The 22,391-nt window shown below is 52.3% G+C and overlaps 8 protein-coding genes across 8 annotated transcripts; 3 read left to right on the forward strand and 5 right to left on the reverse strand.

Annotated features, from left to right (window-relative positions):
- Positions 1–1,738: 1,738 nt before the first annotated feature.
- WHR41_08735 (uncharacterized protein) lies at positions 1,739–3,463 on the reverse strand (the record flags this gene model as incomplete). The annotated part of the gene is made up of 6 exons (XM_069377339.1): positions 1,739–2,540; positions 2,596–2,768; positions 2,821–2,924; positions 2,987–3,054; positions 3,101–3,237; positions 3,290–3,463. The coding sequence occupies 6 exons, from the start codon at positions 3,461–3,463 to the stop codon at positions 1,739–1,741; spliced, it is 1,458 nt and encodes a 485-aa protein (XP_069225781.1).
- Positions 3,464–3,757: 294 nt separating this feature from the next.
- Positions 3,758–6,771, forward strand: WHR41_08736 (uncharacterized protein). Its single transcript, XM_069377340.1, has 7 exons — positions 3,758–3,913; positions 3,963–4,622; positions 4,690–5,011; positions 5,071–5,174; positions 5,236–5,647; positions 5,703–6,179; positions 6,247–6,771. Exons 1-7 carry the CDS (start codon positions 3,822–3,824, stop codon positions 6,310–6,312), a joined length of 2,133 nt encoding a protein of 710 aa, XP_069225782.1. The 5' UTR covers positions 3,758–3,821; the 3' UTR covers positions 6,313–6,771.
- On the reverse strand, positions 6,417–8,084 carry WHR41_08737 (uncharacterized protein). The gene is made up of 6 exons (XM_069377341.1): positions 7,909–8,084; positions 7,789–7,851; positions 7,586–7,739; positions 7,193–7,526; positions 6,749–7,132; positions 6,417–6,687 (listed from the first exon to the last, which is right to left on the reverse strand). Exons 1-6 carry the CDS (start codon positions 7,988–7,990, stop codon positions 6,619–6,621), a joined length of 1,086 nt encoding a protein of 361 aa, XP_069225783.1. The 5' UTR covers positions 7,991–8,084; the 3' UTR covers positions 6,417–6,618.
- Positions 8,085–8,822: 738 nt separating this feature from the next.
- WHR41_08738 (uncharacterized protein) lies at positions 8,823–9,926 on the reverse strand (the record flags this gene model as incomplete). Its single annotated transcript, XM_069377342.1, has 1 exon — positions 8,823–9,926. The coding sequence occupies one exon, from the start codon at positions 9,924–9,926 to the stop codon at positions 8,823–8,825; it is 1,104 nt and encodes a 367-aa protein (XP_069225779.1).
- A 1,180-nt stretch (positions 9,927–11,106) lies between these two features.
- WHR41_08739 (uncharacterized protein) lies at positions 11,107–12,224 on the reverse strand (the record flags this gene model as incomplete). The annotated part of the gene is made up of 5 exons (XM_069377343.1): positions 11,107–11,273; positions 11,328–11,604; positions 11,657–11,988; positions 12,042–12,172; positions 12,220–12,224. 5 exons carry the CDS (start codon positions 12,222–12,224, stop codon positions 11,107–11,109), a joined length of 912 nt encoding a protein of 303 aa, XP_069225780.1.
- A 4,030-nt stretch (positions 12,225–16,254) lies between these two features.
- WHR41_08740 (uncharacterized protein) lies at positions 16,255–17,067 on the forward strand (the record flags this gene model as incomplete). Its single annotated transcript, XM_069377344.1, has 1 exon — positions 16,255–17,067. One exon carries the CDS (start codon positions 16,255–16,257, stop codon positions 17,065–17,067), a length of 813 nt encoding a protein of 270 aa, XP_069225758.1.
- A 267-nt stretch (positions 17,068–17,334) lies between these two features.
- Positions 17,335–19,128, reverse strand: WHR41_08741 (uncharacterized protein; the record flags this gene model as incomplete). Its single annotated transcript, XM_069377345.1, has 1 exon — positions 17,335–19,128. The coding sequence occupies one exon, from the start codon at positions 19,126–19,128 to the stop codon at positions 17,335–17,337; it is 1,794 nt and encodes a 597-aa protein (XP_069225757.1).
- Positions 19,129–20,633: 1,505 nt separating this feature from the next.
- WHR41_08742 (uncharacterized protein) lies at positions 20,634–22,325 on the forward strand (the record flags this gene model as incomplete). Its single annotated transcript, XM_069377346.1, has 1 exon — positions 20,634–22,325. One exon carries the CDS (start codon positions 20,634–20,636, stop codon positions 22,323–22,325), a length of 1,692 nt encoding a protein of 563 aa, XP_069225760.1.
- Between the last annotated feature and the right edge of the window lie 66 nt (positions 22,326–22,391).

Consider the following 22,391-nt stretch of genomic DNA (forward strand, 5'->3'; position numbering starts at 1 on the left):
AGTCGATGTAAGCGGAAGTTCTGTAACCTTTTACGGTTAGCGCCGCCTTAGGGTTAGTAGGAGATCAGTGTTCTCCTCCGTTGCCTTTTGGCGAGGAGACTAGATAATATACGCGCTTAAGACTCTCTTTAATAAGCTATCGCCTTATTCTATAAGGATAACGAATCTTTTATAGAGGACTATACGGCTATAGAGGAATATTAGATACGGTAGCCTAACTAGTTACTAAGATCGATAATATCTAGAGTAAGAAGAGTACTACTCTTACGATACTCCTTAATATTAGAGGAGCCTTTAATAGAATTAAAAGGAGGTAGCTAAGTAGATAATCGAAATCGATATAGCCGGTAATACGGTACGCTAGGTAGCTATATTCTTAACGAACCGGCGGGCGATACTAGGTAATAGACGGATATACGGGTAAGACCTATAAGATCTAGGCCGGCCTACCCTAAGGATTACCGGTCTTATTAGACCTCTTTATCTTATTAGTTAGCGCTATATTCGGGTAGCTAGAAGACGGATACCTAAAGGTATAGTCTAGTCTATATATAACGTAGCTTTATTATTATACTCCGATTACTTAACTTAAGGTACTAGATATCTCGAGTATTTTTTTTTTAATTATAAGTTAGATTATTTTTTTATTAGAGCGATACTTACGCTTATATATATATATATATATATATCTTCCTACGAGAATAAAAATCCTATACTATATTAGCACTTTTATATAGAAGATCTTATAGCTATTCTTAGTACTATATATATAAGTTTCCTTAGATATAGTTTTACTAACGAAAAACGTTCGCTAACGACCTTTTAAAAGGCTTTAAGGACTATAGAACTCCGCGACCTACAATAATTAATAGTATATAACGTATAGTAGAACGGTCTTAGTACTCTATTCTTTTTCAAGTAGACTTAGATAGAGAACCTTCTCTTTATAGTATCGAACTTATTAAATACTACGCGGAGCCTCTACGTAGGCGTTACTCTCCTATAATAATATTACTTAGATTATATATAAGGCTCCTATAAACTATAGACTAACTCTAAACCTATATACTAAGGAGACTCGTGGTTAGGTACGATATATACGACGTCTATAAGATAGGCGAGACTCGCAGATCTCGCTCTTCTCGTTCTCTTCGCGTGTGAATTATATAACCCGTATATACGCGAAGGCTTGGGAGCGCTAAGGCCCGCAGCCGGTCGCGCCTTAGAAGCGAGTGACCCTGTAGGTCATTACATCGCTGAACCATTCCGAGCTCCTCAAGGAGCGCGAGCGTCTCCGCCAGGCCTTCGAGGCCAGTACCGATCCCAATGCCGTTCAAGCCGGCGTCTACCTCCAGAAAGACGCGCCCAGCAACGCCGAGGTCGACGAGCTCACGAGAGCAATGGCCAGGCTGACTTGGGTTGAGCCGACTGTCAAGCGAAAGCTTCAGGAGCTGAGCGAAGAGCTGGAAGAGGCAAAAGGGGCATTTAGACCCCTCGAAGAAGCTGCACGGTAGCACGTCAACGACCTGAAGCAGCGTATCGGCGACCTCCAGCGCCGCAGCATCAGCGAGGAAGCCGCCAGCGTAATAGCCAGTAAAATACCTCGCGGACGGCATGGACAGATTAACTCTAGTCATCTAGCCTCACTCTCCAATGCTCTGCAATGCAAATGAAAATTGTCAATTTTCAATACTGTGGAACCCCCGAATTACAGCCCCAGGTCTGCTAATACAACTCATCAGTACACGTAAAGTGTCGATGTTTCCGGGTTCTCCTGCACCAGCTTCTTGTTCTCACGTTGAAGGATTATGCGTAGCACCCATGCGCAAATGACGACCCCAAGAGAGAAGCCAATGCTAGCCATGAAAGCAGGAATGAAGCGAGGCGCATCAGAGTCTGGCCAGAGATATGGAGTGTAGACCGAAGCCAGGTTACCCAGGGTGTTGGTCATTGCAATGGCCACAGCTTTCTTCTCATCCGTTTGCCCAAGAGTAGCCGCAGCCCAGGCCAGAACAATGTTATTGACACCGTAAGTCGCCCCGACGAAAAGCATGATACCGACGTAGCGCCCGGCGACGCTCATTGTCGCGGCCGATAATGCGAAACCCACGCAAGCGATCAGCTTTGACACTGTCGTATGCCATGTTCGTTCGTTGTGACGCCCGCTGGACCAGGACACGAGAATGCTGATTGCACCAGCCACGAGGTAAGGCGGACAAGTAAGCGCCAGCGTCACTGTGGTGTTGAAGCCAAGAGTCTTGACGACACTCGGCAGGAAATTCTTGAACCCATTGGCAGAGAGGTGCAAGTTATCCATCAGACAGAACAACCATGTCTTGTAGTCCGTGCTTGCTTCTCTCAAGCCTTGCCAGACAGTTGAGCTCTCGTTCCTGCGCCCAGTTTGATCCTGAAAGATGCGCTGGTGAGCAAGTTGCCTCTCGGACTCCGTCAACCACCGTGTCTTCAGCGGGCTGTCGGGTAGGAACACAGCAGCCACTAGAGCCACTCCAATCGAGATAGCTCCTTGGATGATGAAGAGCCTGTTAAGCTGTTAGTAGCGATCTTTCAGAGGACGGGCGAAGAGTCTTGACACACCACTGCCATCCAGCAAGACCATGTCTTCCATCCAGCTCGGAGAAGATCGGCGCTGCGATGAGTCCGGAGAAAGAGCTGGCCAGCATGTTGCCCGTGTACAAGATGGACATACGCGTGGCCATCTCCTTTTTCGTATAGAACATGCTGATCATGTACAGTGCTCCAGGGTAAAACTTCCAGCACAGTCAGTCTTGCTCCTATCCACCAACACGCGAAAACACTCACTGGCGCTTCCGTAATGCCTAGAAGAAATCGAAGCACCAACATGTGCTCGTAGTCTTCGGCTAGGAAGGTGAGCAAACTCACAACCGACCATGCAAGCATAAAACCTGTTTTCGTGGGCCTTAGCCAGTTGCTCGCACTCTGCAGCACGTTACCTGATAAGACTCACCTGCCATGAACCAAGATGGTCGCACTCGATTGAGTAGCATATTAGATGGTACCTGACCAAGCAGGTAACTAGAAGAATCAGCAAAGCTCGTCAAGTGGCCATCGCAATACGTACCCAACGAACAAGATCGACACACAAGTGTTGTATTGCGTTCCGGTCAAACCAAGGTCCTCTGACAGGGAGTTGAGCTTCCCGTTGATCATCGCATTGCGATCGAGAAAGTTCAAGAAATACATGGCCCATAGAATCGGCTTTGGCAGATCAGCAACTTTGTCAGAGCCCAAGGGTGGGTAGCGGGATTACCATCATGTAAAAATCAAGCTTGCGGACGAGTTTGATCTCTTCTGGGTCGGAGGTGACGCGCGCACCAAATTTGTCGGTGGATGCATAAATACGGCATTGATCTTTGTCTGCAACTTCAATGCATTCGGCTCCGTGATCGACACCTTTCCCTGTGTCCTTCACGCTGTTCGCCATAGTGATTCGAAGCGTCGAAGTTGATGTGGAAGAGATTGTGACTCCGGGTGACCACTGATGTTGTGGCGTAAAGCAGTGTCTTTCTGTCCATCGATGAGATATTCGCAATCTTACTTATAGCGCGGAGGGAGGCTTTCATCAATTAAGAAGTGGCTTGCTATCGTTAGGTAGCCCCGCATGGAAGCCCCATGGGGCTTTCTTGGTTATCCGGGGTCGCGTGGCAGCGTGGGTGTTTCTCCGGTGCGGGGAAGCGATGAGATGGAAAAGCATGTGAACCTGGTCGTTTCCTCCTTCCTGGACGCATCAACTCTCGGGTCTCCATTTTCTGCGATACGGAAAAGCTTTCGTCTCCCCGGCAATGTCGTCCCCATCCGACACGTTGGCGTTGACAGCACGTCGCAAGACCCGCGAACGTGTGAGAGCGACACGAGCGTGTGATCAATGCAAAGCGTAGGTATCATGCGTGGAGATGCTCCCCAAGTCGCTAATATGCCCACAGGAAGAAGGCACGATGCTCTGCGACGAGACCGTGCACTACTTGCGTTGCTAAGAAACTTCCGTGCCAATATCTGGCCAGCTATCGTCGCGGCAAAGCGCCGGTGATCGAAGCAAGTGCCGATATAGATGTTCTAAGTGGCAGCATTCAGAGCCCCTCTGAATTGTGTCAATTACAAGCGGATGTGCAGTTTTCGATGTCGCCTGCCGAGGCGTCACCTTCATGCTTCCGAAATCCGGACCGTGCTTCAGAGGAAAGAGACTTATCTGGTTGGAAGAGCCAGTACATTGGCGCTTCCTCAGGGATAGCATTTTTGGCCCGCGTGAAGCGTCGCCTGTATAAGGCGTCCGTCCTGGATGGCAACGGTTCAGTCTTAGCATTTGGAGACCTTGCTCCGCCTGAGGTCGATTCTTCATTCCTCAACCTCCCATCTCGGGTAGAAGCCCGAAACCTTCTCGACGTCTACTTCGACTATGCTCTCCCAACTCACCGTTTTCTACACAAACCGACAGCTCAAGCCTGGCTGGAGATTCTCTACGATACCCAAGGGGAAGCAGAGTTGCCATCGGCTACACGTGAGCGCAACGCTCTTATGCTCATTGCATTGGCCCACGCGAAATTATACGCATCCGGCCAAAGTAAACGCCATGACGAGCTTCTAGGGTGAATCTTTTCCACGACAATCTTGCCTTCAAGGATGAGATCGAAAGTGCTAATTTGCAATGAGTAGTGCATCTCTCGAAGCTGCTTCCGAGAATCAACTCGCCAAAGAGAAAGGGATCGTCCGCTTGACCAGCGTGCAGTCCCGCCTTGCGCTCTGCTTCTATCTGCTTACCCGATCTCGGATCAATCAATGCTGGACCGTATTCGGAACTGCAGCGCGGCTAGCACTTGCAGTTGGCCTACACCGCCGCAGCCGCACTCAGCATAGTGAGGAAACAGTAGAAATGGAGTCACGCAAACGTACTTTTTGGGCTGCTTACAGTCTAGATTGCTATCTGAGCGCTGCGCTGGGGCGCCCTAGAGCCTTCCACGATGACGACATTGATCAGGTAAATTCAAGTCGCTTATGAATAAGCAGAAAGATCAACGTAGAATTGACGCTATGTAGGACTTGCCTAGCAATATCGATGATCAGGATCTCGCGGAAGCTGGAGTGCCGACAATTTCCTCACGATCGCAAAAGGTCATGATGGCTGCAATCCAGCATGCTAAGTATTGCTTTTTGATGTCGAAGCTCACGCGACTCCGTTCTCCATGCTGACAATGATCCCAGGTTGTCGATGCTGGTAGGACGTATCTTACGAGAGCAGTACAGCGCACGAAAGCCTCTTCTTGAAGAACGCGTCGCACTCTGCCTCAAAGTTTGTGAAGCGCTGCGACACTGGCGATCAGATATCTCGGACTTTCTAGACACCCAGTGGTCGAATATCTCGTTGATGAAGCCGCCCTTTTCGCGACAATGCACTGTCTTAAATCTTGCTTACGCACACGCGGTGATCTTGGCCTGTCGCCCGCTGCTATTGGTCAGATCCAATAGGATTTCTGGAAGGCAAACGGCGGAAGAGCAACTGATATGCGAAACCGATCTTCAAGCCAGTTTGAGCCACATGTTAGAAGCCGTTCGCAGCATCTTCTACATAGTATCGTATCTGTGCGCGACCGACCAAATGCACAGCGCTTTTTGGGTGAGTACATCATTGGTGCCGGTCAAATGGAGTAGTTGAGCTCACTCTGGTGAAGTTCACTCAATACTACGCTTTCAGCGCTCTCAGTGTCGCTTACGTTTCGATCCTGCTCCGGGATCTTGATCAGTCACGCGATTGGCAGGAAATACTAGCTGAAGCCGAAAAAAGCCAGTCTAAGCTGTTAGCCAATGTTCCTCAGGCTCCTTTCATTCGCTACAAGGTGGTGTTACAAGAGCTACTATTACAAGCCACGATATCACTCGAGGGGAGCGTTGCTGAACATCTGCCATCACCGGATATAGACACGAATCACGGTCAGCAGGATTCAGTGGCTGGAGAGGGGATTGCGACGACCTCTCATCCCGTGGTTGACTCAACTGAGAATGCGCAGCTTTCTCATGACAGTTTTGCGACACATTTGTATGCGTCACCGCTTTCTGGTCAGGATGCGATGACCCTTTCTCACGACAGCGATGAGAGGAGCTGGATGGGGTTTGATGACATTTTCGGATGGGAAGACTTAGACTCGCTGGTGGGTCTTCGCGACTTGGGCATTATAAGTGCTCGAATCGGATACACAAAACTGACAGATTCCGCAGGTAAACGCCACGATTACAGCGCCGGGTGATCACAGTCTCACCGCTCTGGATCTCGACAAGATGTGATCCACCTCAGGAAAGTTAAGCCTTAGACGATTTCGACGCGTTCTCACATTAGTGAACATACTGCTTCCCGGATTCAAATCTGTTCTCAATGGCTGAGAGGACAGGTAGTACCATGTAACTCTTTTCACATTTCGGAGAAAGAGACATGTATCATCAATTAGGGTTTTCTACAAAAAAAGCCTGTTGGACCTCCAACATCCGATTAAGCGATAGTCATGAGTTCCATGTCTAACCGGAGACCTAGCATGATGGAGCTATCCACAGCCAGATTGCTTAAACAACCGCCACTACTCGCGCGGTCTAAACTCAGCAACCCTTCATGGTGCCACGTATCGCCTGGGCAACCAACTTGTGAATTGCCATACCTGGATGGTACTGTTGCAGTTAGCTATCAGGTCAAGACATACTGACATCTACCCTTAGGTAGCAGACTTACATCATTGAACCATAAACAAGTTGTACCAGAAGCGTCAAAACAAGTCGCATCTCGCGCTCCGTACGCCGTCGGATTGCTAAGAGCGGTCATAAAAGGCTCCATCGTGTCAACCAAATAGATTTTTGCCTGAGGGTTTGCGACAGCGAAAGCCCCGACTCTGGACTTGAGCGCAGCGTTGTACTGTTTGATAGCAGCTGCTTCTGCATTAACAGTTGAGGTGCCCTGAGCTAGTACGGCTGGAGTGAGCTGGATGGGCGGGACGGACAAGAACAGGAAGTTGCGAGCTCCAGCATCGTAGAGTGTCTGCGTTTGGTTGATATATTGATTCATGATCTTCTCGACGAGCGTGGTGTAAGTTGAGGAGTACCAAGAATTTCCGACATCCTAGAGTAGCGATCAGCCTATGTGCCATAGTGGAAAGACAAAGGACGGGGCAGTGCTTACATTGACGCCAATCCACACAGCGAACAGAGAGTTCGCAGCATTCCATTTCACAAACCCAGGCGTTTTAGCACTCTTCAAGTACAAGTTCACCTGGTCTACGAAGGAAAGCACAGTTGAAGCGAAGGGTACGACGAGGCTTGCGTCAGTCGTGGCGCCACCCGATGCGAAGTTGTACGAGTATACCGGGCTACAGTTGAATTGAGAGACGTAATATCCAATCCAGTTCGGGCCTCCTGACGTTGTCCAGCCCGGGAAGCTCGGGTTTCCCAGAGGATTCGAGGATGACGCCAGTGAGAGCGTGGGGTCAAATCCCGTTTGGGAGTAGCTGTCGCCGCTGAAGCACGATCCTAGTCAGCATCGGATACACACATGGGTCAATTGCAAAGCACGCACAATGAGATCAGATATTGAACGTTGGTGCTTGACGGCGTCGAATTGGGCGACGTGGTCGTGGACTTCGATGTCGAGCTTGTCACGGGCTTAGTCGATGTCGTGAAAGAGGTCGAGATAGTAGTGCTAGGACTAGCCGTGCCAGGAACACATTGGCCTATCACGCACGCTTCAGTTGCATTCTTCAATGAGGTCTCAGTACTTACTGTACCACGGATTCTGTACCTGGCATGCATAGCCTTTCACGCAATCTGTCCGGCCATTCCAACCTTGAATGATCAGCGTAAGTTTCTGGGCTGTCATCTGCCATTGAAAATGATACATACCAGAGCCGCCGCATTGGCCCCAAGCCGGTTGCTGACCTAGTGTTCCTGCAGCGAGAGAAAGAACGAACACAAGCAGATACATAGCTTCTTATGTGTAAATGCGCTTTTGTCGTCTAAGCTGAAGTCCACTTTTGAAGTATTTTGAACAATGGTTGAGAGTTACTTCAGGTAGCATTCATTTTGTATCTTGGAGCCTTGTAGGTAGCAATTGTTTTGCTTGCCGTTTACGTCTTCTCCGTGCTCCTCCGTGGCTTTGATCATCGTGGCTCGCTACAGAAGTCACATTCAGTAGAAGCCCTAATAACCCCGCGGCATGTCGTTGGTGGAGAAATTCATCAGCTAGGTGATACTTGTTGGTCGATAGCACGCCATAGCTGAGCGAGCGCGGGGCTCCGGAAAACTCACTGCAGAGGGTCACTTTGCCGTCTCTGAGAATAAAGTGCACAAAGGCAGGTACAACGCCTCTTAGCCTGATTGTCATGAAGCTGCTGAGTGCTTAGAAAAAAGACTTGGGTAATCATCCTTCAATCTTGCTAACCATCCCAGCAGATTGGTAGCTTCTACCGGAAGGCATGCCCGAGCGCGATGAGCTTCCTGTTAGGGCTACCGGAAACAAATGAAGTAACTCTCATGCTTGACGCAGAGACGTCCGATCTGGCGCGGCAAAGGGTGTTCCGCGGGCCGAAGAACCCTTCAGGCTTAATAGCTTGTATCAAGCCATTCAGCTCAGCACAGGTCCGAGAGCGAGACCCTTTTGACCGTGACAACTCCTTGAAGCGACACGTTAGGCGCGCTGAAACCGGGGTTTGGTGTTCTCGAGCTCAGCAAAAAGAAAAAAGATAGCTTTGAGAGGAGCAGAAGAGACGCTGTATTGAATGGAAAGCTTTTGTTTCAAGATGCATCGCCGTATTCCTCTATTCTGGTCCAGCCGGAGGCTCACTTGCAGCCAGATTGCACTGACGGAAGATTCTCACCTCGCCTGCAGCAAAACGGCCGGTGACAGAATGCAGAACGGCATGGTTGTTGAAGATGGCAATGTCTCCCTCGTCCCAGTCGACAGGGAAGACGTGCTCCGGTGCAATACCTGGCCTCTGTAACCTGTGCACGATCTCCCTCACTTCCTTCAGATCATCGATCACTGTACCATCAGACAAGTACAGCTTCTCAACAGCAGATGGGTGCACTTGCAACGCCAGCCTGCCTGTCACGGGATTCTTCCAGCACATAGGGAGGATGGCAATCTTCTCCTGCTCGATTGGTGGAAGCTCGCTGTCTGGCAGCTCCAGACCATCAGACTCCATACCGAGACCATGAGAGCGCGAGCGTGCGCCAGACATCCAGATGTAAGGGTGGGCGTGATACTGGACTCGTGTTCCACGAGCAAACTCCTTATCAGTATCGCTCAGCAGGTCGTATGTTGTTTCTGATGATGCGAAACAAGTGCTTCCTCGGGGTACAACTAGCTCATCGCCAGATCCGTCGTCGTACCGAAGCTTCTGCGGTGCTGACTTGGGCACACTGACGGCCATGAGCGTGGTGACCTTTGGCGGATTCAAAGCGTACAAGGCCGCATCAATGTGCCAGCGATAAAAGCGTGTATTGTCGCGGTCATCTTCTTCAGATATGCTAGTCTTGTGGAAAGTTTTGTGGTGTGGATGCTTGAGAGTGATGTTCTCCAGCCCTTCATAGGATGCCACGGGTCCGTTGCCAATGACTTGCACCTGAGGCTGGTGCGGGATGGTCTTCAGGTCCGGATGCAGCACGCTACGTTTCGCATCGAGCGTCTTGCCATGCCCGTACGTCGTTACCAATGGGTCGAACTTGCGAGTCAGCTCGTACTGAGCTTTGGGGGAAAGATTCTGCTGGCCCTTGAACAACACTACTTGGTAGGTGTAGAGCGCCCTTCGAATGACCTCGAAGTCTGTTTCATTGAGATTCTCAAGGTCGGCATTGCGGAGTTCTGCGCCCAAGGGCTGGTCTTCCAGCGGATGGACGGTGATGCTGGACTTGATAGCCATCGGTTCAAGTTGTTGCTCGCGCGTGTCCCCAGAGCGGCGGAGAAGGCTTTGTAGGCTTGGAGGTCCTGGCGGAGGTTGTAACGCGTCCAGCAGTGAGTCCGCAAGGATACTTTATATGTGTCTGTCTCTTGTTGGCTGTATCGCGACACGACTACTTCTTCATACTCTCTTATCTCTGGCGGGCGCAAAAGCCCCACCGTATGGGCCCTTCTGGAGCCACATGTCGTCGCAGTCACGAATTCACCTACCTGGTACCATTGGCAGATGCTTAGAGGAAAAAGAAAGCAATCTGCGCCGCAACATCGCAATCTGTGTCAAGAAAAAGCTTGATACGCTTTCACAGACTGATGTGCGCTCTCTTGCGTGCCTGCGGCGTCGGAGGCGGCCGAGTTCCACAAGATCAATTGTGGAAGGCCTGAGGCAAGCATGGCTTCTTCGTCCATCGGAGCTCGCCGACAGCTATCGCTATCGAGGCGTAGGATGATTCCTCCGACCTCTTTTTCGTCCAGAGATCTTGCAACGCGTGCTATAGTGTCTTGTCGCTCTGGAGCTGGCACAGGGTTTGTTTTTCCTTTACTAGGGTTGTAGCATCGCTTGTATCTTGGACTTTGGAGGTATCCGAGCATCTCCCTCGAGGAACTGCAAGATCGGCTCAAACGGTCAGCCGCTCCGGGTCTGAGCGGCAAAAATAGCGTCAGCGCCAACAATGCAATTGGTAACAGTAGGTCAAGACGTCTTGTCAAGCTTACGATCTGAATTGGCCGTCGGTGCTATTCTGCTAGTGGAGAACTTTGGTCTATATCCAAGCCGTTTCTTGAGCTCCATGTACAGAAGTCAGAGTGAGGCCGTAGCGACATAGTTTCTCAGTGCTGGTGAGGATGATGCGAAAATACCAATTGGAAGAGACAAGATCTTGTAAAGTCATAGTACTTTTTCGAATGGAAACTTCAATTGGTGATGACTAGTCTGATAGAAGACATTAAAGCTCTCACGGACGAGTGCTGATTTACGAAAAGAAAAAGATGAGTAAAAGATTGCAAGTCAAATGATTATTCCAAGTCTTGATCTCCTGACGAAGGATGCGTGTGTAACGGCAGTGCCGTCCAGTGTTGGAAGGGTTGCCTCATTGACAAGCCCCAAGACCCAACGGCCGCATGTTCGTTCTGCACCATCAATTGCTTTACTGCTGATTGGGGTCATAGGTGGGAGGCTGAGGTGCGACCTCCAGGATCGCAGGGCCGAACAGAATGGCGCTGTCGTCAAGCTTGCCCTCAACATCTTTGTTGGAAACGAAGACATAGGTTTGGCCCTCTGCAACCTGAGGAATGGCAGCCGTAGTGCTGTTGCCTGAACTTTTGTCAGTTTCAAGCTCCGTTACATAGACCAAAGGGGCCGACTTACCCTTGCTCTCACCCTTGACGCTGACAACACTAAGGCCGGATACAAAGGTCACATAGGAGCCATCCGGAATGGCACTTGCCGCAGTGAATTCGACCTTGTCACCAGCACAGGGGATAGGAGCAGACTTGGAGTGCTTCTTCCACCCTGAGTGCTTCTTGTTGGACTTCATCGCAACAGAGAGGGTAGGGAAAGGCTTGAATGGCAGAGCCGGGTTGGAAGACGGGCAAGACTTGATGAAACCAGCGGCCAAAGTGTAGACAGAGGTCGGGTCGAGAGCCTGCAAGTGAGGGTCAGAGAATTAACCAGACATGCTTTCAGGATACACTTACAGTTCCGTACGGGTTGGCGAACGGTACTTCTCCTGCGGCACCGCGTTGCAAAGACGTATGCAGAGCCTCGGACACAAGGATAGCGCCAGCAACAGAGAGGTAGTCTTTGCTGGTGATCAATGGGGCACCGCCGAGGTAAGCGGAAGTGCCGACACCTTCGAGGACCGAGGAGAGAGTGATGAAGCTCTGAACATCGGTGTAGGGGAAGGAGTAGGTGCAAGCCTGAACCGGCGTGACACCGGCGGCTGTCAGAGCACCAGAGAGCAGCTTCACGTGTTGTTCCTCATCATGTGCGATATACTGGAGGTTCGTGTAGTAGTCCGCATTGTATCCTGTTCCACCGTCAGTTACATGGAACATTATGAACTGATGCAGGTTGTCTGACCGGCTTTGGTGAAGTCCCGGGGAGAGAATTTTGACAAAGCACCCTTGTAGAACACGTTTTCCAAGTGCTCCAAGGTCAAGGCGAACTGTAGGACAGTTGGGTCGATGTTGTCGGGGGAGTCAAAGGAGCAGCTCCAGCGATAGATGCCAAGAAAGGCATAGCGCCGAGAATGGTGGACTTCATGATTCTCGTGTTGACTTGAGACAAATCTTATTCTGACTGTCGTTGAGTACGATTGATGAATGAGCGAGTAGAGGAGATGAACTGATGCAAAGATCCAGTCTTCGAGATGGACGAGTGAACCGTATTTGTATGCGTCCCAGATGGCATGCCTCGACTGAGCGACAGAACCAACAAATTATGATGTTCCTACGTGATTAGTCTCCGCCCATCTGACCGATTGGCAAGATGCACATCCTTCGATAAACAAACGTCTCTCCCATTAGGGTTTGGTAGAGCAGACTCCATCCAGTGACCTGTAATGGAGGCACATCACGGGTTCACCGATCACAGCCGTCGATTATCCGGCTGTCATTGAAGATGGGTGATTCGTCTGGCCCTCCTGAAGGTTTCTATCAACGGCTGTCATCTCAAATAGAAGTTCTTCATTCGGACAGACCTGCAGTCGTATCAGGGTTAGCGTTCCCCGGAATGCGATGCTTCCGGACGTGAAGATGAGGCGATCCCAATTCTGTTAAGGCAACTTCCGTGTTCTATGCCCCAAATATGGCTAGCAGTGAAGAGGGTTCAGGGACATGGAGACAAGAATAATAAGCTCTGCCTAAGGAAGAACAAGATCAGCCACGTTTGCGATTTGTCACAGGCTAAGCGGCTAGACTGTGGGGTGACATGTGGGGTTTGACTCCACGCTATGGGTGACCAGCGACTCGTAGGTCGTCCCGGAATTTCGTCAAGCCGAGAGAAAGGGGCTAGAAGCAGTCAGTGTGCGGGAGTCCATGGTCTCCCAGCTATGGACGTCCAATGACTTGGCCCATTGCCCAAAAGGACGATGTGAGAATGACCCATCTCTCTTTCGCAGCATTGCGTACCGTCGCGATGTCGTTGACCGGGACTTTGTAGAGCTACAACCACACGCAGGACTTATGATTGATAATACTATAGCACAACCTCGGTGCGCAGTATCTTAACATCCTCGTTGAACTCACGTTGTGCAACTCCTCATCGTCAAGTGTGCCGCGGCGGCATTAGCAAGTCGAAAACCTTTCCACACATGAACGCCTAGAATACTTCGGTCACCAGCCAAGCATAGCCGTCCGCGTTAGTCGTTGCAAAGGTTTCCCATCGTTTGAATGGCTCCAGGATGGTATTCATGGTCAACAATGCGGCTCATCAGTGATGGCAATACGAGCCTGTCCCAGTGCGTATGTTCGTGCAGCAAGATAGTACCAAGGGTTTCCACCCCTGTTGATGGGCGAGGGTAGAAGTCGCGGCACGTTACTGAAGGAGCGTTTCCGACACCTGTCTCAATACTACCTTTGTAGAATGATTTTGTGAATTGAAAGGTTTTGAGCTTTTCTCTTTCGAAAGCATGAAGTGGTGGACGAGAGGTACCAAAAATGATGACATGGCGCCTCCCGGCAACTTCGCGCCTTTATGTGGTACGGGAGGCTCGCCTATTCTTCCGAGGGCCGTCACACCTATCGAGTTCGCGGTCCTTGCTCCCGACGGAACGGCTGGAAGCAACGATGATGAGTCTTAACTATTGTAGCAGCTCACATCCTCGCCGCCATCAGAATTATTCAGCTTGTGCTAGTGGAATTCAGAGAACGACGACCTGCCGATCGTGACGGTGCTCGAGACAGCGACGTAATACAACTGGTATGACAGAATGGTAGATGATACTTGAGCGCTAGACGCTCTTGATTGACTATGTTTACGTAAATACTTTCCCAGACAATGATAAAGGGCTCTAGCAATCTCAATTTGTGAATTGTTCTTTTTGTAGGTTATATATACATATGTAAGGAGACGAACCGGGTGACTTCACTTTCAAGCCGGTTTCTAGCCTTGCATTTCCAGAAGGCAGCTTGCAAACACACAAAATCCTCGACTGTACCATTTTCGAAATAGTCCGGGTCCAAATCTCCCGTCTCACTTCAGGATTCAGGTAAAGGTCTGCAAATGTTCGGATCCCGGGGGTTCTTGTCATCAGCCAGGGTAGGGTCCCCAAACTTGTAGTTACATTCCATCGTCCAGAACACCTCGTTGGCAAGCCAGCTGTAGCTGCGTCTTTTCCTCTTTGGAGCTGTGGCTCTTGATACTAGGTGCTATTTTCTGCAGTCTCAGAAGACCTGAACGTCTACTGCTGAACTCTAGCGGCGTCGCGAGAATGCAAGAAAGCAAGCTCGCGATCACCATTATGGTCCCAAAGAGCATGATTCGAGAAATCTTGGTGATGTCTTCAAGTGTATGGGTTTGTGTAGATGCCGTTGAGGGTAGGGTCTGTGTCGATCAGATACCTCAGTAGTGTATTGGGTTCTTTGGTTTAAGTTGTGTAGTCGGCTCGAGATGATATCTTATGTGATGGGATTGCGACAAAATCATGATGTGCTTAGCTGCAACAACACTATTAAATACTCGAGCTGGTCGCAGTGCATCGCCTCGAAAGAGGCAAGATATTACCAGTATCGCTTGGGGGCTATCAATCTCGATTCATGCACACCATTCCAGGAGTTTCCGTCATGGCCTAGCATGTAGGAATCATAACGAAGACTAGTTCCGCCCAAGGCATCATACCGTAAATGGCATGTCATCCTCTTGATTTGTGCATTTGAAAACACATGGAAACCAATACGAGGCTCATCAGACCTACAACCCAGATGCTTTCACGTACGCAATTCTTGACGGCGTGTTTTCTAGCAGCTGATGAGCACATGCATGCACCGACTGTGCCACGCGGATCGTGACCTGGCGAAAAGCATGTTATGTGAGCGCTTCTTCCCATTCGATCTCTTTCTGTTCAAAGTACTTTCATGCGCAAACACATTTCACCAAGCGACAGATCTGGAGACGCATACATCACAACGAATTTGCACCGATATGGCACAATCTACGTCGCCCGCAGTATCATTCAAGTTTGCAATTATCCCATCTAGCTTCTCGCTCGGTGACCACGTGAAGCTAAACGTCACTGTCTTGTCGCACCACTCCACTCCCATCACCATACTTACTCATCTGACGATCCTCGACTTGGACTTTGCCCAATCACAGGCTAGATTCAATTACATCGAAAAGGATACACAGTCCAATCACGCGCACGTGGAAGTGACCTGCCACGGATATGGCGTCTTCCCTGATCGCGAGAAAGGCGGCACCTTCGACAAATACTTCATCACTCTGCTGCCCGAACAGCCGTACGTCATCACTGGAACTCTGGAGGCCGCCAAAGCTTCTTCACGCTTGTCACCCGGTCATTGTTATCGCTTCGAGTTGGAACTCGAGGAAGAGATGATCATACGTTGGTGGGACGGAGAGAGGGAGGCCATCATGGCACCTCCTGGTGAGCGCCAACCCATTGAGGCATCAAGTGGTAAGCCCATCATTCTGGGCGGCTTCGAGCCCTTCCAGTTTGATGTCCTCGCTTCAAACAAAGTCATCGAGGAAGGCACGAGTCTTTCTTAGCCATCAACTCCAGTGATACTGATGATTGATCCTGCCACGAAGAATGTGGAGGTCGCACTGAGCATTATGCCAGGCATCGGTGGTCGCTGAATGACCACATTAGATCTTGCTGTGGGGACCTGGGACGGAAGTCGACATCCTGTATTTTCGACAAGCGACGTAGGCACTTGGTGCTTGCAAATGGTGTCAAAAGATCCGAGGCATTGGGGAAAATAGCATTTCAGATCTTTCCAAAAATTCGAGACAAAGTTGAGGTTTCTCAAAGTTTCCTCGAAGTTGTCGTACAAATCCATGAAGGCTGTGGTGATTACGACGCCATCTTGCCTTATGCGCGCCTATATTTCCAGAGGGCCGAGCTGAAGGTGGAACATTGCTTGATTATTGGTGGAAGCTCGCTTCTTCTGCCCGCGAAGGATTTGGGTGATATCATTTTTGCGCTTTTCCGGCTGAATACCTATCATGCTTTACAATATCTTGCAACCTCACTTCATCCATTCAGCTTCAGCAAATGATTCGAAGGCCCTCGAAAAAAGCATAATCCTTACACTCAGGTAATGTTTGACCGGCGACAATGTTGTTCCAGCTCTTTTCCACAATCCTCTACCTGCTCCTCGCCGCATCGCTTTCTCAAACACACCCGTCTCCACACCTTGACTCGACCCAACAACCCCTCCTCCAACCCCATCATCTCCATAACAACAACACCCTCCGCCCGATCACACGAGCCGACATCCCCGCCCTCGCAACAATCTACATCGAAGCCTTCGCCCCCTCCGCCCTATGGCACTACACCTTCCCGCACCTAGACTCCCGCACCAAACCCGCTCTCCACGCCTGCATCACGGCGCAGCTAACCCAGGCCTGGCCGACGCGAAACAAAACTACAACCTTCGCCAACGTAATCACCGTCCCCGACCACGAAGCCGATGGAGCAGACACGGCCGTCGCGCTAGCAGTGTGGAATCTACGCGAAGCCCCAAGCGAGAAAGAAGAAGCCTCGCCCCTCAACGCCTTCAGCCCCTCCGCTCTGCTGGACAGCTGCAATCCGTGGCCCGGCGCCAACGCGACGCGGCAAGTTTCTCTGGCAGGCCAATTTTCTGAAATCGACGAAAAGTACTTCCAGCACGCCTACGAGCGGCAATTCTACCTCGCGCTGCTCGCCACGCACCCGTCGTGGGACGGGAACGGGTTCGGAGCGGCGCACTGCGAGTGGGGGATGGGCGTTGCGAAGGCGCGAAATTTGCCGGTGACGCTGCTTGCGACCCAAGTTGGGTGGCCGCTGTACGATTCTCTTGGATTCGAGGGGCTGGCGAATGTGAGTCTGCGGTTCGATGAGGAGGGCTGGGAAGAACCGTGGTTTGAGGTGATGGAGTGGCACGCATGAACGAAAGCTGGCCGAAGAGCCAGCCGTCACTGGAAACTTGGCTTAATGTGTGATTGTTTTTCGTTCTATCGTTCTATCGTAGCAGTCTCGCTAGCTATGGCGTGAAGGAATGGTAAGAAGTGGGGTATCTTCGTTCCGCATCGTGAAACTCCATCCGTGAAATCATAATCCAAAAGAAGAAGACGAAAAGCAAAAGGAACCCTGAATAGCCAGCTCAGACCCAGACGCACCATCAAAACCCAAATAAATCAATATTCATCACATCAATCACGCCGAACCGGTGACATTCCCTCCAGGCAGCCCGCCCTCTTCGACCTCCTCTGTCTCGTCAAACCAATGCTCCGCGCCTCTCCCACCGCCGATCCAATGCCTAATATCGCACTTGCCCCTTCCCTGGCAGACCTGCTCCCTGCCCAAGTTCTTGAACTTCGGCCCTGTAGGCCCGTTGACGTAATGGTACTCGCCGGCAAAGCGGTACTGCCTGGGGTCAGACAATGGGTAGTACTTGTCACCCCAGTGGCCGGCGTAGTGGAACCAATTTGTCGGAGCGTCGGGAGAGCGGGTGCTGGCGAGAAGGCGCTGGGTGGGAGGATCGTACAGGAAAGAGTGGGCGTTCTGCGCAGGGTCCCAGAGAGGGCCTCGGTCGGTTTGATCGTGCAAAAGGCCGAAAGGAAGGACATAGGGGTGCAAGCCAGGGGTGGCATACATGGCGTGGGAGCCAGTGGCACTGTAGACTACCGGACGCTTGGCGCGACGGGCGGCGGTAGCGTTAGACCAGGTTCCAAGCATCGTGCCGGAGCCGTCTTGGGCGGGCAGGTACTTTTCGACAGCATGGTATGTGTATGCTTGACCAAAATTGTGCTCGGAAAGGTAGACATACTCGGGAGTGCCGTTGACGAAGCGCACCACGGTATGCTCCCAGTCACCGACGTGATTGCCGAAGCGGACGTTGAGAACGGTGTTGCCGAGGTTGAAAGAGTAGAAAAAGAACCAGAAAGCGTCGACGATACCGTCTTCTTTGGGGACGACAACGAGGATGGCAGGTGCGCTGCTCCGGCCACCCTTTTGAGGTCGGTTCCTTTCGCCGTTCCAATCACGATCACGCTTCTTAAGGTCGCGATGAGGGGTGGGCGCTGGGTTCAGAGGATCGAGACACTTGCCAGCAAGAGGGTCGCAAGCTTGGTCGCAGTACGCATCACTGTGCCCGCAATACCCGTAGATTGAGCAGCATTGACCGTATTTGCTGCCCTCGCAAGTGAGCCCACTGTTTCCACCGCAGCGACCATCCTCACTGACACGCAAACTGGCGGGAATGCCTCCCGCCTCGTTCGATGTCGCTTCTTCTTGATCCTTTAACACTTGCTGCTGTGCACTTTCCAAGTCAAAGTCTTTCAGATCGTCGAGGTTCGGCCACGGGGCGTTGAAGTCGTCGCTCGGCCGCAGTTCGGGAGCATTTGGGATATTCTTCTTCCCGCCCAACCAGCGCGGCTTTTCTTCCACATTGTCGTTGCTCTGTAAGTATATGTATCTCCCGCTTCTGCCTCCCTCAAACCCGTTAAGCTCGTCCAGGTTTGTGAGATTGCGGTCATCCTCCATCTCTTCTATCATTGTGTAGTTGACGTAGGGCGAGGTGTGAACCAAGTGCTCGGCAATATCGCAAGGCCAGTAATTCTCGCCGGAAAACAGGTGAACGTAAGGCGCGTAATCGAAAACGTATTGGGGTATCTCTCGCTGCTCCCGCTCTTCCTCTGTCCACTGGCCGGAGCCTGCGCCGGAAGACCAGAAATTGATCCACTCCGGCACAGGCTTTGGAATCTTGTCTGCAGCATGCTCCCACGTCCAGCCAGACTTGTTGAAGCAGTGGAACAAGCCACAGATGCCAATCCATCTGCACATTTGCCGGTCTATCCATAATCTTCCGCTCGCAATCCATTCTTTATTCTCAGCCATTTCGGCAGCAGTCATGGTTCCGGTGACATATGTGCCGACTCCGCAGAGCACAATGTAGGTCAGAGCGACCGCTATGAAGCCGGCGAAGCATCGTTGGCCGAACCGTTGCATGGGGAAAGGTGTTTCTGCGAGTGGTGGCCACGACTATGCATTCGGTGATAGTCGCGAGGTTGTTGAGGATCACCGGAGCATTGGGTTCGTAGGGCTGTGTGTGTTTGCTTTTAGGGTGGAGGTGGTGAATGTGTAGGTGGTCTATCGGGGCATTGGTGTATGTTGGATGGTGGGAGGCGACAGAGACAGTAGTGGCGCAAAGAAAGTGGTGAATGCCGTGATCAAGGATGCTCCGGAAGCGGTGGACGATGCGACGTCGATGTGTCAGCGAACGTGAGCCAGCCTAACGCCGTGCACGCGAGCAGGCGGTGGGCGAGGTCGGGGCAGGAGTCAGCGTGGTGGTGCCGGCGGAGGGCTGGCAAAGCGCAGGCAGGCGCGTGACGGTGGTGCGAGTGGTTAAGCTTCCGGCGTCGAGGTTAATCCTCGAGTTGTGTCGCCGTCGCGCCGGATGAGCCGGAGGCCGACACCGCAAGGACGCAAGGCGTAGGGCGGATCGGGGCGGATTGGGCGTGGCCGGCTTCTGGAATGGCTCGATGGCTGGAGATCCGCGCGCTCGGACGAGGCTCGGGCGCCCGAATTGCGGAGAGGGCGGCAACTCGGCGTGTCGGCCTCTGCCTGATTGGCGAGGTGTACGAGCGAGGGTAGCAGAAAAAAGAGAGAGAGGACTGTTACAAAGCTGCCGTATCGCAGAGCTTTTGCAGCATCTTACGAGTCCCCAAGCGAAGTGGACGGCACGGCGGGCGGTGCGGATGGCGCATGGATGTATGTATACTAAGCATTTGCTGCAGGGCCGACTCTTCTCTCCCGGCTCGACTGCGGCTTTCGGGCCCCGGCATGGTACGATGCTGCACATCTCACTGCTAGTCCGCTACGATGCTGCACATCTGACTGCTAGTCCAGGACGATAGTGCACATCTGACTGCTAGTCCAGGACGATAGTGCACATCTCACCGTACGATGCACATCTCGCTAGACCTCAACGGTGCATTACTGAAACTGCCTCCTCTCCCCGCCACGACTCACGCCCAGCAGCTGGACACGTGGTCCAGGCAATGCGAGCGAGGGTGTCGAGGTGTCGATTGCGTGTATCAGCCAGCAAGGGCGTGCGTCGCTTCGGCGGGCACATGTTCGAGACCGGGGCGCCGATAGGGATTTGAAGCAGCGTCGCCTGCTCTATCCGGCAGCTCTGGCTGGCTGGGCCGGCGGGCTTTGACGCGGCGTCATGCAGCCAGCGGGCGCCCGCCAAACCGGGACTGCGCCTTAGCGCCGGCTCGCGCCTTAGGCATCCGTCTGCCAGCCTCGACGCTTCACTTCCATCCACCAGCCGACCAATCAAAGTCCTTGCGCAAACCACGCTCGACTCCACTATACCACCCTCGACACCATCTCAAACCTGCTTGTACAGCTCTGCCAAACACGCGTGACTTGATCGTCAGCTTGTGATAGACATCTGCGGCCAATGTTGCGATTTCTCGTGCCCACGTTCCTGTGAGCTCGCCAGAACAATGGCCACTCCCATGCAGCCATCCGAACGCACTCAATCACGACAATCAACCCAAGATGATACTGGCTCCGATTCGGAATGGGAATACGAGTATGACAATCACGAGACCGAGCAGATCTACTTCACCCTCGACCTCAGTACTCACGTCCCAAACGCCATCCAGGACAAGTCTCTCGCCAAGCACGGCCGCGTGATCCGTACAGACACCGCAGACAAGCCCGGAAATGCTTCTCAAGGCCCACAAGCGAGCGATACGCAGGCAAACGGCCAACTTGACGTCGAACTGCAACCCACGACTGTGCCGCCGGGCGAATTGCAGATATTGAATCTTCACACCGAAAAGCCGTACGTAAAATTCAACAACAGCTTCTTCGCCTGCTACTGGTTTACGGATCTTGGTACACAATTCTGGATCACCAATCCTGGCGTTACCAACAACCCGAAACTCAGCGGCCATGTTCTCGACGTCGTCGGCTCTTCGCAGACCAGACTCGTCGGCCGCCCCGCGAACCTGAAGCGCAAACGCGATGTCCCAGAACCCGAGCTCTTGCAGCCACGGAATGCCGCGCAGCAGCCCATTGACATAGACGTCGAAGATGACGACGCCTCAGGCTCCAGCGACGACGACAACATGAGACCTCCTGCCCTCGACCCTGACCAAGACCCGGAGCAGCCCATGATCATCCCTCGGCGGCGAATCAAAGACCCGCACCTCGAGGCCCAAGCCAACTTCATGGAGCGTCTCTCCGCTCTCAAACTCCGCCGCGGCGAGAAAGACGCCCACTCAATCCCCATGAAAGTACCAGTCTACTACCGCGGGGCACACAACCAGGACGAGCTGCGAGCAGCAAACGCCGACCCCTCTACGCTCGACCCGCCAGCTGCCGATGAAGAGTCCCTCCGCGTGGTGGAAGAGGTCAGGGACAGAGGCGTCCTACACCCTCTCCTCCCGGCTCCAGCCAAGGATTCAGAACCCCAGCCCCGCCGCGGTGGCGTCCAAAGCTTCATTGCACGCCGGACAGCTCTCGGGTTAGACCCCGGTGACCTTCGGCAACCTCCCAGGAGCAAAAAACGCGGCCGGCCCAGCAACATTGAGCGAGGACAGCGCGCAGCCGCGCAAGCCGCTGCAGAGGCGCAGGCGCAGGCGGAGGCGGAGGCGGAGGCATTCGCGCTCGACCCCCAGCTCGGCGGCGCTCAGACGCAAGCCTCGCAAGACGCGAGCGAAGACGTAGACCGAGATTCTAGCGCTGGGCCATCTGGTTCACAAACACAAGGCGAGCAGCAACCGCGCAAACGCCGGCGTACGCAAGCTCAGATGGCCGAGGCACGGCGGCTGGACGAGCTGCGGAAAGCCAAGGAGGCTGCGGCTAAAGACGAGAAGGCTCGCCAGAAGGAGGAAGCCGAGCGACCGGAGACGGAGACATTCGAGACGGATGAGACTGGAAGGAGGGTGGAGAGAAGAGGCAGGCGGACGAAGAAGGCGATGGAGGCGGAAGAGGAGATGGAGGCTAGAGCTAGGGGGAGAGTTGTAGTACCTGGGCAGGAGGGGAGGGAAATGATTATCAGCTTTGACGGGGCTGTTGACGAAACCGAGCCTGAGGTTCAACGGGAAGGCGCTGGAGTGGAGGATGAGGGTGCAAATGCGGGGGACGAGGGAGATGAAGAAGACGCTGCTGGGTCGCCTGAAGCGTAGTGTATCTAGGTACGATCGATGTATGAAACATGTACTAACACTCTCAATTTGATGCAATCAATACAG

The sequence above is a fragment of the Cladosporium halotolerans genome (assembly GCF_011745625.1).
Source record: "Cladosporium halotolerans strain TM138-S3 chromosome Unknown Sca46, whole genome shotgun sequence".
NCBI classification, from domain to species: domain Eukaryota; kingdom Fungi; phylum Ascomycota; class Dothideomycetes; order Cladosporiales; family Cladosporiaceae; genus Cladosporium; species Cladosporium halotolerans.

Coding starts and splice junctions, on each gene's coding strand:
- WHR41_08736 (XM_069377340.1), top strand. CDS start 3,822: ATGTCGTCCCCATCCGACACGTTGGCGTTGACAGCACGTCGCAAGACC. Junction 4,623..4,689: donor CGCCATGACGAGCTTCTAGG/GTGAATCTTTTC, acceptor TGCAATGAGTAG/TGCATCTCTCGAAGCTGCTT. Junction 5,648..5,702: donor AAATGCACAGCGCTTTTTGG/GTGAGTACATCA, acceptor ACTCTGGTGAAG/TTCACTCAATACTACGCTTT.
- WHR41_08737 (XM_069377341.1), bottom strand. CDS start 7,990: ATGTATCTGCTTGTGTTCGTTCTTTCTCTCGCTGCAGGAACACTAGGT. Junction 7,852..7,908: donor GGGCCAATGCGGCGGCTCTG/GTATGTATCATT, acceptor TGATCATTCAAG/GTTGGAATGGCCGGACAGAT. Junction 7,740..7,788: donor GGTACAGAATCCGTGGTACA/GTAAGTACTGAG, acceptor CGTGCGTGATAG/GCCAATGTGTTCCTGGCACG.